This window comes from Neophocaena asiaeorientalis, unplaced genomic scaffold (genome assembly GCF_003031525.2).
Source record: "Neophocaena asiaeorientalis asiaeorientalis breed wild unplaced genomic scaffold, Neophocaena_asiaeorientalis_V1.1 scaffold648, whole genome shotgun sequence".
Classification (NCBI taxonomy): domain Eukaryota; kingdom Metazoa; phylum Chordata; class Mammalia; order Artiodactyla; family Phocoenidae; genus Neophocaena; species Neophocaena asiaeorientalis.
Genome location: NW_020172781.1, coordinates 5,482,309 through 5,496,979, shown reverse-complemented (window position 1 = coordinate 5,496,979; position 14,671 = coordinate 5,482,309). Strand labels below are relative to the sequence as shown.

General features: G+C 52.0%; 1 protein-coding gene across 1 annotated transcript in view; it reads left to right on the top strand.

Moving 5' to 3' along the window:
• WSCD2 (WSC domain sialate O sulfotransferase 2) overlaps positions 1 to 9,598 on the top strand; it is a 43,952-nt gene extending 34,354 nt beyond the window's left edge. Inside the window, exons 6-8 of the mRNA XM_024741557.1 lie at positions 702 to 866; positions 2,591 to 2,791; positions 8,853 to 9,598. Of these exons, the coding sequence (XP_024597325.1) occupies positions 702 to 866; positions 2,591 to 2,791; positions 8,853 to 9,205 (719 nt within the window). The 3' untranslated portion in view covers positions 9,206 to 9,598. The remainder of the gene's footprint in view (positions 1 to 701; positions 867 to 2,590; positions 2,792 to 8,852) is intronic.
• The last annotated feature ends 5,073 nt before the right edge of the window (positions 9,599 to 14,671 follow it).

Below are 14,671 nucleotides of genomic sequence, written 5' to 3'. Positions count from 1 at the left end.
AAGAAAGGAAGGAAGCAAGGAAGGAAGGGAAGGGGGGGGAAGGGAAGGAGGGAGGGAGGGAGGGGAGGGAGGGAGGGAGGGAGGGAGGGAGGAAAGAAGGAAGGAAGGGAGGAAGGAAGGGTCCAGTTCAGCAGAGAGCAGGATAATAAGCAGTCAAAGGCAGGTAGGAGGCAGTGAAGGCTGAGGGACCAGTGCACCTGAAGCTGCCAAGTCAGGAAGGAGCAGAGCACGGACGAGACAGTGAAAGAACCAAGTGGCTGGCAGGTGGGGGAGTTTGAGGGGAGGGCATGTGGGTGGCGTGAGCCTGGGAGGATGCAAGGACCAGGCCACACGGGGCTTGAAGGTCAAGATAAAAACCTTGGACTCAGTCCCATGCAGATGGACGGCATTTGTGAGTTTTAATCTGGAGGCAGGTGTGGGGGTGATAAGAGACTCAGTGGGACAGGGGAGAAACTGAGGCTGGAGAGAAGGCTCATCCTCCTGGCTGACATTTATTGAATCCCTACCATGTGCTTATCCTTTTTCATATATTATCTCATATAACCATTTTCCCATTTCCAAATGAGGAAACAGGCCCAGAAAGCACCGGGTCGCACAGCTGGGACGTGGCAGGGATGGGACTCACACCCTGGTCCCTTCTAAACAGGCTCCTTCTGATGTGCCCCTGCCACTGACCCCTGTCTGTGCCCTGCCCTTTGCAGACAACCGCTGCATGGACAGAAGGTTCCTTCCAGCCAAGTCCAAGCAGCTCATCGCTCTGGCCAGCTTCCCAGGTGCCGGCAACACGTGGGCTCGCCACCTCATCGAGCTGGCCACCGGCTTCTACACCGGCAGCTACTACTTCGACGGTTCTCTCTACAACAAAGGTGAGGAGGCGGAGGGGAACAGGGAACGGGGGCAGGAGCTCGGGAAGGACCCCCTGGGAGGGCATGGGAATACCCCTTCCTGAGCACCTACTATGTGCTGCTCAGCTCACCTGGGCATGTTTATCGAGACCTACTATATGCTTGGTACCTTCCCTTCACTTACATCCCACAAACATTTCCTGAGTATCGTGTCCTGGGTACCTCACCTGCTTCCGTCAACATTAGACACTTATTAAGCACCTACTATGTGCCTGGGACCTTCCCTCCATTTAAGTCATTCCTTCAGCACTTACTGTATGCTGGGCACCTCATACAGGAAACTGAAGCCCAAAGAGGTGACACGATGTCCCAGATCACTCATTTGAGTTGGAAACACAGCCAGTGTCTTGAAGGTCTAGTATTGATACATTAGCATTCTAACTGGCTTCGAAGAGCCCATCCAAATGCCTTAACTCTCATGGGCATGGGAGGCCAAGATGGAGAAGAGCACAGTCTTGGGCGGCAGGATGGCTTAGCTTTGAACCTTATTCGCAACCCCTACAAGGCCCTCATGGCAGAGTTCAACCGCAAGTATGGCGGACACATCGGCTTTGCTGCCCACGCCCACTGGAAGGGCCTCTCGCTAGCTCTGTAACTTGGGCAAGTTATTTGCTCTCCCTGGGACTCAGTTTTGTCATCTATCAAATAAAACCCACAAAGGATTATTGAAAGGATCAGTTGTCTACTACATGAAAAGGGCTCAGAGCAGTGTTCAGCATGGAGTCGGTGCTATAGAAGCATCCTCCGGCTACCCAGAATGGCTTTCAGTTCCTCAGCTTTTGAAATGAGAACCTGATCCGGTCCCTCCTTCCTTTTGCTTAATTCCTTTTAAGGGCTGTGTAGTCTTTTTGGTCCAGTACTAAAACTCTTCATCACATCCCCCTCTTGCCCTCTGCTCTCCTGTACCAGTCGCTCATGCGCGACACATTTCTTCCCACCCACCACAGGACCTTTGCACCTGCTGTTCCCACCACCTTTCCCTCCTCACTTGGGTTGGTAAATTCTTCCTCGTCCTTCAGTTCTCAGCCTAAGCACCCCTTCTCCCAGGAAGTCTTTCTGGATGCTGCCTGACTAGGTCAGTGACCTTGGCCAGGCTGGCTGGGCTGCTCAGCTGCAGACTGCAGGTTGGACCCGTGTCTGTTCCATGGGTCTCTCACCATCTGGGACCAACAGGCTTCCAGGGCATGTCCTTCTCACAGTGACAGCAGAAACACACAGAGTGAACAGAAATGTGATACATCCTGAGACTTTGGCAGAGACCCATTTCCGCCCTCAATCCGCTGGCCAAAGCCAGTCATACGGCGTGCCCAGCATCAGTGGGGTAGAGATGTAGACTCCACCCAAAGAGGAATCCTCCAGCACATCACTGTCAGGCCCCTCTCGTGGCACGTAGGCATGCTTACTCCTCTTCTGAAGCTCTAACCACGGCAGTGACTTTACATTGATTTGTGTCGCTATTCAAATTATCTGGCTCTCAAAAGCTAAGACCCATGGATGTTTTTGTAAATCATTTTCTCCCTGCACAGTGCCTGGCATGTAGTAGGTGCTCTATAAGTACGTGAGTAAATGAATGAGTAGACAAATGAACGTCTGAGGATTCCTGAAGGGGTCCAGGAGGGGGTGGGGTGGACCTCTTGTCTCCCTCAGCTCAGTGCCACGTTCCCTATTCCCCTGGTTGTGGGAAGGGTTTAAAGGTGAGCGGGACCACTGGCGCAGCGGGAGGACCATCTGCATCAAGACGCACGAGAGTGGCCAGAAGGAGATCGAGGCCTTCGACGCAGCCATCCTGCTCATCCGTAACCCCTACAAGGCCCTCATGGCGGAGTTCAACCGCAAGTACGGCGGACACATCGGCTTTGCTGCCCACGCCCACTGGAAGGGCAAAGGTACTGCTTTGGAGTGGGGGGGGTGGAGCCCTAGGGTGTAGAGGGCAGTGCGAGGGGCTAGTGCTGTCTCCTGCCAGGAATCCAGGAGGGCATCCTTGAGGGCATGTGTGTAAGTGTCCAGGTCCTGCTTACAGATGAGGAGGTATGCTTTGCACATCCCACCATACCCACCAGCATCACCCTCTGTGAGCTAGGTTGTTACCGTGGCACAGTGGTTAAGGGCATGGGCTCTGGACCAAGACTCCCTGAGTTCAGATCCCAACTCCACCACTTCCTAGAAAAGCGCCTTCACCTCCATGAACTTAGATTGTCCTGTTTATAAAGTGGAGGTAGTAAAATCCAAGAATTTAACCCTTTAAAAACACTCAGTGGACCCTCGTATTCAAGAGCCCTTTCCTGGGATCTGAATCCAGCCCAAGGTCAGTGGCTGAGTGGCCATGAGGTCACCTGTGAGCTCCTAAGATCATCATTCTATGAAACCCCTCCACTACTCTGGATTGGAAAACTCAGAGAGGTTAAGTGACTTGCCCCAGGTGTAGCTGGGAAGTGACAGTGTCAGTCTCCGAGCGCTAAACTTCATTCAGATGATCTGAGTTTGATGTTCACCTCTGGTGCTTAGTAGATTCCAGAATGGAAGAACGTCTCAGTACAGAGCAGCAGCCCACAGTAGTGGGGAGAGCTCCGAAGTCAGACCCAACCTCCTCAAAATCCCATGTCAGTTATCACCCATATCTCCATGACCACAATGAAAGTCACCTCCATGCGTGACCAGAATGTCAGCAACACCCCAAGGTGAGAGACAGCCTGGTAGCTAATGCCTGGGTTAGGTTCACACAGTTCACCCTGTGTCGTGGATGGGGCAAGCTAGTTTCAGGGAGGTGAAGGCACTTTTCCAGGAAGTGGTGGGGCAGGGGTTTGAACCCAGGGAGTCTTGCTCCTGAGCCCACACCCTTAACCACTGAGCTATGATAATGAGTTAGACTGAACGTCAGTGGCTACAGATCCACTCAGAGCTCCTGATGCCAAGTAAGTACTCTGTGAATGTGAGCCCAGCCGACCTCATCCAGCTTCAAGGAACCAGGCTGCTGCAGCCTCTAGGCCCAGGGGTGCTTCCCACTCCTCCAAACCCTCCCCCTGGCCCCCAGCTGCTCCACGCTCCAGCCCCTCCCCAGAGAGAACCGGAGCAGGCAGGACAACGTTAACTCAGCCAATCACATTCTCAGCACTGATGTCATTGATGAAAACTCTTGGGCCTGCCTGACCAACTGTGCCCTGGGTTCCCAGTTTGCTCAAGGGGCCTGTCTGTCCCTTCCCCTGCTTCACCCCCTCTCTCAGTGAGGGGATGGAAGCTTGGACAGGTAATGACATTTGTTCCCAGGGGTAAAGAGACCTCTGAATTATTTATTTGTAGAACAATCAAAAATGACCACTGTTTGGGGCCAGGCTGAGAAGTCTGCAGGTGCCAACGGCAGGATCCTGTCCCAGGAGCAGATGTTCTGCTTGTCAGGCTGGAAAGGACCTGGGAGATCGCTGAACCCAGGCGTCCTCAGCCCCAGCAGCACATCAGAATCCCAGGATGTGTGGAAGTCCCAGTTCCAAGGCTGCACCCCAGACGATTACTGGAGTGGAGCCTGGGCACTGGTATTTTTTAAAGCAGTGTGCAGGCAGGCCTGAGAACCACGGATTCATTCTCTATTAATGGGGAAAATGAGGCCCAAGAGAGGCAGGGCCTGCCAGAGTCACTCGGGCACATAATGGCAAGACTAGATAGAGTCCAGCTCTCCACCTCCCAAGCATCCTACTGCCCCAAGTAAAAAGGGAGGGAATTCACTTGGGAAGCTCATATGGGACCAGGCACTTAGCAATAATTATCTCATTTAAATCTTCTAATTACCCGAGGAGGTAAGAAGGGCTGCCACAATCACCATCCCAGGAAGGGAGCGAGTCGTGTGGCGGAGGCCCCAGGAGTTGAGCGAGCTGAGATCCAAAGCCAGGCGTTAGCTACCAGGCTGTCTCTCACCTCGGGGTGTTGCTGACATTCTGGTACATTCAGAGGCTCCCCGCTCCTGGCATAACCCCTCGTCTCAGGTTTAGGCAATTTCCTAATTCCCAGGAGCCACCTTGCCTCTTCCTTATTCAAGACAGTTGGGAGCTTTAAAACCAAAGATAAGGGAGGTGTCAGGACAGGCTGAGCCCAGAGGCTGCAGGGGATGGGAAAGAGGAGATTTCAGGACACACACCTCCTATGGGGGGCCTGGGGCCCCCTCATTAGTCTGGGTTGGGAGGGACCTTTTCCCAGTGCTTCCTCCCAGGCCTGACCCAGGTCTTCAAGTGCTCTGCCTGAGAGCCTTCCCCAAAGAACCCCATCCCCACGGACCCCACCCACTCATTCCTCTCATTTGCATTAACATCTGACCCTGTAGGCACTTGAGTTTGAGACCCTTGCCTGCTCCAGCAGCGTCAGTATCACTTGGGAATTAGTTTGAAATGCAGATTCTCAGGTCCCACCTCACGCTTACTGGATCAGAATTCTCATTTTAACAAGATTCCTTCCAGAAGCTTCTTGTGAGCTTTCAAATTTGAGAATCACTGCTTTAGGACACCCTCGGCCGGGAATGTGAGGGTTACTCCCACCTAAGAGCAGAGGTCACTCACCTGCTGAGAGGTCACTCACCTGTGTCCCCCTCCCAGTTATAGCTGGGTCGAGGCTCGTGTCACCACCACCCACCCACCCCCGGCTTTTGTTTCCATAACATTGATTTTATGATATCCCTGGAGTGGGCCCAAAGCAAAGTTTTATGTGATATGATTACACAAGGTGAATTGTCCTGGATCTGTTTAATGAAACAGAGACCGTGTTTAATGATTCCGTGGAGAATTAAATACAGTTAAGCTATTAATCAGACCCCGGTTCCTCCCTTTGACAAGAAGATGAAGCAGAGAGTGGCCAGCGCGTGTCCCGCCGGGCCCTTGTGGGGGACAGTTCTGGCAGAGCCAGCACTCATCACCTGTGGTCCATAGCATAGTGTACCTTTATTACCCAATTTGAAGGCAGCCATCAATTACCGGGAATCCTGAGCTAAATGAGGGCTTTTGTTTTTCATTTTCATTCTTCTTCATTCCAGCGAAAGCGAGGTCATTCAGGAGCTTCAAGTGAGGGATCTTTGCTCTAGGAAGGGGTGGGGAGGGGGCGAGTATCTGCTGCCCCAAAATGATGGGCCACTTGGGGCATCTCAGAGATGCTGGGGACCAACATCAAGAATAGTTGTAGCCCACATTTATCCAGCGCCTGCTATGTCCCAGGCCTGGTGCCAGGGTCTGCAAATCTTATTCCATTCCATCTGTATGGCATGTCTAGGATGGAGTTCTTAGCACAGTTGCCATTGTGCAGATGGGTAAACTGAGGCTCAAGGAGACCTCCTGACGTCCCCAAGGTCACACAGCCAATATGGGGAGGAGCTGGGTTTTGAACCCTGGCAGTCTGACTCCAAAGTCTTCTGTGAACAGACCCGTGTCTTAGATGACACCTGAAGGTGAGGTAAGCAGGATCTGGGGCGAGAAGAGTGCTGGAGATGATCAGATCAGGTGCTCTTAAAGGGTTTGCCGGGAGGGCAGGAGCCAGGCTCATTCCCGTGTGTAAGATGGAGCTAGAGTAATTCCTACTCTCCAGGGGCACTGGAGAGGTAGTGCGTGCAAAGTGCCCAGCACAGTCCTGGCACACAGTAGGTGCTCAGGCAACATACATTCCCACCCCAGGGAAGTTTGCAGTCACAGGGATGCCATGTCATCTCCCCCTCACCTGTGTCCAAGGCCAGGGGCACCACCTGGGGGATCCAGGCCATCATGCAGACAGGCCCTTCCTTTTTCTTGAGGACCACCCTCCAGGAACCTCTTGAGATGGTCACAAGTGGCTAAGCCTGGAAGTCCATCCAGATGGACTGAGTAACTGAGTGCCTTCTGCATCCATCTGGGTTTCTGCCATGGGAGCGGCAGTTGTCCTGAATCACCAGGGATGCTGTGAGATGACTCAGGAATGGGGACATTCTTTCTCAAAAAGTAAAGCAGAGTATACACATGCTAGATTTTTTCCTAATCACACAGATACATCTGGTCTTATAACAGTATGGGCCCAGTTAGCTAGATACATTGTAAATAATCTATTTGAAGGATAAAAAATATCTTTGTCAGGGGCTTCCCTGGTGGCGCAGTGGTTGAGAGTCTGCCTGCTGATGCAGGGGACGCGGGTTCGTGCCCCGGTCCGGGAGGATCCCACATGCCGCGGAGCGGCTGGGCCCGTGAGCCATGGCCGCTGAGCCTGTGCGTCTGGAGCCTATGCTCCGCAACGGGAGAGGCCACAACAGTGAGAGGCCCGCGTACCGCAAAAAAAAATATATCTCTGTCATCAGCATAAATATTTCCCAAGCAGCTGTGGTGTTCCAGGGGGTCACTGGGGGAGCAGGAGCCTCACCACAGATTCTGATGTGCTCTGCGAAGAAAGAGGAGCCCTTTATCACATCACAGCTTGGCGGCTGGGAATTTCAATTTAGTTCAACAACCATTTATTAAGCCCCTGCTGGGTGTGAGGCAGTGGGAGGGAGTGGGGGTGAGGCTGCTGGTGCCTAGGAAAGATGGGGGCCTGGAATCAGGCAGGCCTGGTCTGGATTATGCTTCCTGGCTGTGTGACCTTGGGCAAATTACTTCACGTCTCTGAGCCTCAGTTTCCTCACTGGTGACAAATGAACAGTAGTCTTTTCCTTTCAGGGTAGTTACTATGATTAAATGAGATAAGGGGTATCCATCATCCAGCAAAGGATGAGGATTTAGTTATTAAGAACCAGCTGGGCTCCCCAACGCAGCTTGGGAGACTCACTGAGCCTCGTTCAGTAAACATATCCGTCTGGAGGGTGCAGGGTGGTGCTGCCCCTGTGAGAAGCAGGGGGTATGGCTTCAGGGTTCCGGAGTACAGGCCCTGTGATTCTCCAGCTGGGGCTCAGAATCGAGGCTGCAAATCCCTCTCTCTGTTCCCAACATCCTCCAAGACCCCCCGTCCTGGGTTTCCCTTTATCAGAGTTTCAACAGCTCCTGGGGCTGGCTGGCTGTCTGTCTCTCTGAGGTCTTCTCCAGGGCTCTCTGGTGAATTTCCCACATTCTGTTGTAGCCTGCCTCTTTCTTGAGTCAGGGGATCCCAAACACACACTCCCAATCTGGGTGACAATCCATCCTGTCCTTTTACCATGGCAAGGGAACAAACAGCACAAAGAAACAGTGTGTGATACTTCAATAAAAAGCAAAGAAAGAAAGATAGGATAGAAAGGTGTCAAAATGACAATGTAAATAATCTGATTTAAACTGCCCTCAGCCCAGGGGAGGTACCTGCCTGAGCCTGGGGAGTCAGGGAAGATGACATCTCACCTGAGAACAGGATAATCACAGTAATAATAGCCAACGTTTACTGAGCACCTACTGGGTACAGGGCACCATGCTGAAAATTTTGTATGCTTTTTCCACTTCTCTGTACAAAGACCCTATTACTATCCTGTGAGAAGATACTGTTACTACACAGGATAACTAACTTGGTAGTTGAAAGCCCAGACTTTGCTGCCAGACTGTTTGGTTTCAAATCCTGGCTCTGCCAGTTACTAGCTGCGTGACCTTGGGCAAGTTACTTAACCTCTCTGTGCCTGAGTTCCCCCTTCTGTGAATGAAGAAAACGATGATGCCTGCCTCACAGTGTTCTTGTGAGGAATAAGTGAACTGATAGCTCTATTAGTATATTTATTACATTCTATATTAAGATCAATATATATTAAAGTATAAAAATAGAGTAACAAGGATTTATATATGTCTGTGCCTGGCATGGAGTAAGCACCAGACAGATGTCATTCTCCCCAGAGAGAAGGAAGGGCTAAGATGATTCCAGGCAGAAGCAGCAGCCCCGAGGTGGGAGGAGGGAGGCGAGTTTGGTGATCTAAGGGTTAACAGTGGTGGCGCTGTTGTGAATAGCCAACGCCATCTGACCTGTGTCCTCCCGCTGACCTGGGCCTCCTTGCTCTGTCCACAGAGTGGCCAGAGTTCGTAAGGAACTACGCCCCGTGGTGGGCCACGCACACACTGGACTGGCTCAAGTTCGGCAAGAAGGTGCTGGTGGTGCACTTTGAGGACCTGAAGCAGGACCTCTTCGTCCAGCTGGGCCGGATGGTCAGCCTGCTGGGTGTGGCTGTCAGGGAGGACCGACTGCTGTGTGTGGAGAGCCAGAAGGACGGCAACTTCAAGCGCTCGGGGCTCCGGAAGCTGGAGTACGACCCCTACACGGCGGACATGCAGAAGACCATCTCTGCCTACATCAAGACGGTGGATGCGGCCCTTAAAGGGAGGAACCTCACGGGCGTTCCCGATGACTACTACCCCAGATGATGGGTCGGAGCGGGGCGGGCAGCTGGCAGTCCAGACCAAGCAGGCCCTGGGGACTCCAGACCCCTGGGGGCCCACACCCATCAGTCCCCTCTTCGATTTGGGGACAATCCCCATGGCTGCTGTTGCCTTTCACTGAGTTTCCTGCATGACAAAGGAGGCTCAAGCGAAGAGATTGTGCAGGCACGCCCCACCTACTCACACCGTGCCCCCAGAGATGGAGGGGGCAACTGGGTTAGGGAGCTCTAGCCACATGGACCCTTCTCTGTCTCCCGTGTCCCTGTGCCCACCACTCTGGGCTCCACTTGTGGGAAGGAGGGCTCATGGGTGTCCCAGAGACAAGGGTGCCCCACCGCAGGTTCTGAGAACCCTGGTGCAAGAGCTAAAGAGAATGACATGGAAAGATGTGGCCCCAGACTCTCCTCCGTGCTGAGCTGCGCACTCATAGCTTCCCCGTCTCTGCCCCACCCAGGAAGCACTGACGCCAGGGTTTATCCTAGCCACTTCTGTTTGAAGAAAGATTGCTGGGAGGTTCCTCTGCGGCCTTAGGTTTCTGACATTCTGGGTGGGTCAGGGAAGCAATGGTGCTCAGAGCAGGTTAACTGGGGCCACCGCGTGGGGTCACTGACATCCCAATCCACCCCCCTACCAGGTCACAGCGCTCCTGAGAAATGACCCGGTTCCTGTCCACCTCGAGGGCTGGAATTCTTCCCTTTCTTCCCCAGCTGTATCCAGGTGGTGACCCACTTCCAGGGTCCTCAGGCACCAACCATTCTCTCACCAGGATGGCCACAAGCCACATGCAGAATCTGAGTGAGAATGAGAGCTCTGGTAACACACCTCCCCACCGTGGGGTCCAACACGTTGATCTGACACTGCCCTTCTGACCCCTACCAGTAGGTCCCTTGCTATCCAGGAGAGAGAGCAAGAGTGCTCCGAATCGGGTGGAACCATGAGCGAAAGTGACCCCCACTACCTTCCCAGACCGTAGACCTCCCTTTGGTCATAGGCCAGCTTCTCTTAGGGGGTTAAGGAATGGGGTGAATGGGGTGGTGGTTCATGTCCAGACAAACGCTGCTCTTTTGATGCTGAGACATCAAACCAAAGGATTCCCGAGGACCTGAATCACTGATCATCTATCTCAGAAAGCATTGAGATCCAGGATCCCATCTCTCCCCCCAACCCTGGGTACCAGTGATTTCGCATCCGGCCCACATTTGTGCACCTACACCATCCCCCCACCGTGTAGGTGCAAAAGCCATAGGTCACAGCTCTTTGCTCTTCTGTCTGGAGCAGCCCCCCAAGCAGCCACCTCTGAAGCCTTGGGGTGCGGATAAATGCTCATTCCCAAATAGCCAAGAGACTGTGGAGAAGGCGAGTGTAAAGAGATATATTTTTTTAAGAGGAATATGACTAATACATTCCACCCCTTCGAACGTGGCCATGCAAAGAGAAGGGCCAGGGGATTGGACCTGTGGTTCTCTTCCCTGAGCCCCTCATCTGTAGGATTTGGGCCACCCCGGGGCCCAGCCAGGGGGCTCTGAATGTATTTTGTACCGTGTTTCTTTCCCCCAGGCAAATTTCTAGTCTTCTTTCACGAAGCAGTTAGAGGGCTTGGCCTCCTTTCCCTCTTAGAGGTCAGCTCTCTCTGGGAGACTCTGGGTCCAAGACCTGGGCCAGTTCTTTGCTGGTGGTCACCTCAGACCACCAGCCTCTGTCTGAAGATTCCTCAGGTCAACACCATCATTAAAAACAAGTTTTGTTGATAATTCTACCACGTGATAGATTGTCATGTAAGGCGAGGTCACAAATGGAATGTTTTTCTGGTGTGTGTGTGTGTGTGTGTGTGTGTGTGTGTGTAAGAGACAGAGACAGAGAATGTTCTGCGAGCGTCATTGCTTTGATGTCTGTGCAACTCTAACTGCCTGTGAAGAACTGTGTATCTTGGTGTGTAACATTGTCTCTGCCTCTGTGTTCAACTGCCCTTCTGTGTGGTGATGCTGCATCCCCCGGGCTGGTGTGATGACCGCCCAGTGTCTGATGTGTCTGTGTGCCCTCTCCAAAAAGTGCCACCCAAACCCTGGCACTTGAGGAGGAAGGAAAGCTTTGCATTCCAGTGGTCCCCAGAGCAGGGGACATGCCTGGCCTGCAAGCCGGGACACGTAGGCTCTCATCCTGCTGTCACCTCCGGTACACCTCCAGAACTCAAGGAGAACAAACAGGGCCCAGCATCTGCTGACGGCTGGGATTTCCTCCTGATTTCTCCAGGAACCCTGGAGGCCGCTGCAAACGTATCCCTGGTAGACAATGTGGGTGGGAGAAAAGGATGGGGAGGCAAAGGGGATGGTGGGGGGCAAGGTCCTACAGGGACCCAGCTCCTCCTAGAGGCTTTCTTCCCTTCCCCCCATCTCTCTTGCATTGGTTTGTTTTCTGGCCATCCCCACCCCCGTCACTGTTTTTCTTTACACTGCCTCCTGCTCTCAATTTCTCTCTTTGTGGTCTCTTTCATTTCTTCCAGCTGCTCATTAAACCTCTCTTCTTTCTTGTCTTTCTCCTCTCTCTCTCCCTCCCCCCATCCCTGAATCTCTCTCTCTCTTCCATCGTAATCTCTTTCTTGATTTCTGCTTCTCTTTGTGCAAGCAACTCTCTCCCTGTCTCTCTTAATCTCTGTGTCTCTGCCTGTCTCTTGCTCCCTGTCTCCCTTCCTCCCCACCCCTGTTGTTCTCTCCCACCTCTTCCTCCTCATCTTCCTGGAGAGTGGGGGCGACTCAGTGGGATCCAGACCCAGTGAGACAAATGCTACCCAGGCCGGTAACCAAGGAAGTGGTTTCCTTAGCAACAGAATCTGCAGGCACGCGCTCCACTGCCCCATCCCTTAGCTATTACAGTAAGTACTGAGAGGGCGGGGGGCAAGCCTGGAGATGGGGCAGTTGCTATAGACGCTGCTGTATTGGTCCTCTTGAGAGGGGACAGCGGTCAGAGACCAGCTCAGTTCCTGGCACTTTGGGGACACTCAAAAAAAAATAGAGGGGCTGTGGGGTCAGAGAGAGGCAGAGAGAGTGGAGACAGCTGGGGAAGGAGTCCACAGGACCTGGTGACAGGCTGGATTCAGGGAAGGGGAGGTGGCCAGGAAGGTAAAGGGGCACCAAGATTCTGTCTGTGCATCTCCAGAAGGAGGTCCTTTGACTGAGATGGAGAACAGGGGGCAGAGGAGCAGGTGGGGGTGGGGGTATGGTAAACTGACATAGCTCCCTGTCCCCAAGAGTTCACCATCTAGTTGGGGTGATGTTGTGGGAGGGAAGGTGGCAACAGACAGAAATATCTCACTCAATTCTCCCTACAAATTGGCAACAAGGAGCCCAGGAGAAAAAAGCACGGCCCCGAGGGTGGTGAGAGACTCAGGGACGGTAAGTAATTTGATCGTGTGGCCCAACGTTGGTGGTGACACTTGGATTCGAAGGATCCAGAACCTGTCCCGAAGATGGAGGACAGAAGAGGGTAGACTATAAAGAGACAGGCAGAGAAGGAGACAGGAAGAGAGAGAGATTTAAATCATCCATCTGGCACTTTTTCCTACAGGGAAAACAAAAATATGTTCAGTTTTAGAGAAATGACAAAGGGGGAGGGAGGAAACAAAAGCACCCTACAGGATGATAGCTTCTGCAGCTATAACTATCCCCAAAGAAAACACCTGTCAAGATGCATTCACTCCCAGGGAGACGGATTGTGTCCCTGGTCTAGGTTGATATTTAAATGACTCAGAGCGGGTTACGGGGGGCGAAGGGCAGAAAGTTGATCAATGTAACATGAAAACCTCGCTCTGCTTTTCCCCAAATGCAATAAAGCATGCAGGCGAGGAGAGCTGTAAATCTGGATGATAATAATATCCGTCCCCGCAAAACCAACATGTTTATTTATCACGTTTGCACATTTACTATTTCCCCTCAAATTTACAGTCTGCAATCTGCCGGCGTGCAGGGGGAGAAGCATGGAAATGAGAACAAACTGGCAGAACATCAAGAAGGGAAGAAATGATGAAATATTTATTCCCTCTGTCCACTCGCCCCCCCCACCCCCCACCCCGGCTGTCTTAAATCCACTTTCAAACCAAGGTGGTGATTTATCCGAGCAGTACCATGCATCTCTATTTCAGGCCTCTGCCAGCTAATTGAAATGATGTCATTATAGAATGGAATGTGTTGCAACAAAATGATTTTTGTGTATTCTGGAATCATTTGCTAAACAATTATGGGGAATGAACAATCCTCCAGAAGTGAGAGAGGGGGTCGATCTTGGGGGGGACAAGACTTGTGTGTGTCCTAATGTCGGGGTTGAGAGGGAACAGGAAGCAACTTAGAGGCCAGATTCTCTTCCAAGACCTGAGTTAGGCACCCAACCCATAGTCAGAGTTCCCCGGGCTTCCAAAACGTGGAATGCCCATGCCTTATCCTAGACCTTCTGGATCAGATTTCCCAAAAGATGGAGTCCAGGTGTGGATGTGAAGGATCTGGTGGGCTTGCTGGGAGGCAAAGTCGTATTTACAATTGCCTTGTTGATAATTACTGGCTCCGATCTATGCTCCATGGTAGAAGCATTCAAAGGATTGTTGTTACCATCCCTACACCCATGGCTTTTCACGCAAAGTGATCTACGTATCCCTAGAACTAGCACAGTGCTTGGCACACAGCAGGTGTGACCAGAATGCTTGTTGATTTTCTGAATGAGTCTATCACGGACTCTTAAAGGATATTCAGAGAAAAACCACAAGTCATCAGCCAAAGCAGGCCCTTAGCTGCCCTGAATTTTCTCTCCAGTAATACTGAATTGTTTTTCTATTCTCTCACCCCCAGCCTGAGCCCCTAAAGCCGATGGTGTGGTGCAGCCCACTTATACTAGCTCTCAAAAGCCCATTGTGCACATCTCTTCTCAAATTCACATTCAGTGACATCACATCGGTAGCTTGAAATTGGCCATGGTGAGAATATTTACACCATGGAAATTGGCAACTGCTACAAATCAGGTGAGTGGTTTTTTCGTTTTGTTTGGAGAGCCAGTTGTTAAGTATCTGCCAGCATACCACTGCCCAAAGCACACAGGCACATATGTGCTATTTCTAGTCTTTTCCATGCCTTTATTCATGCTGCCCCCTCTACCTGGAAAGCCTCCTTAAGACTCAGCTCAGGATCTTCCTCCTCCAGGCAGCTTCCCCTGATCACAAAGACCAAATTCAACTCCTCCTCTAACAACTCTGGACGTGGCCATTGTTGTGATCTCTTCAGTAAGCTGGTGCATGTCTCTCTGTCTCAGTGCTCAGGGCATGAGCTCTGTTAGGGCAGGAACCTTGTCTTCGCCTCTGGATTTCCACGTGCTTCCTGGCCCAGATGAGCAAACGCTGACCCAGTGAAAGAATGAATACATCGATTACATTTAACACCATCCACCAGCCTCTCAGCTATCACAGACTTTATG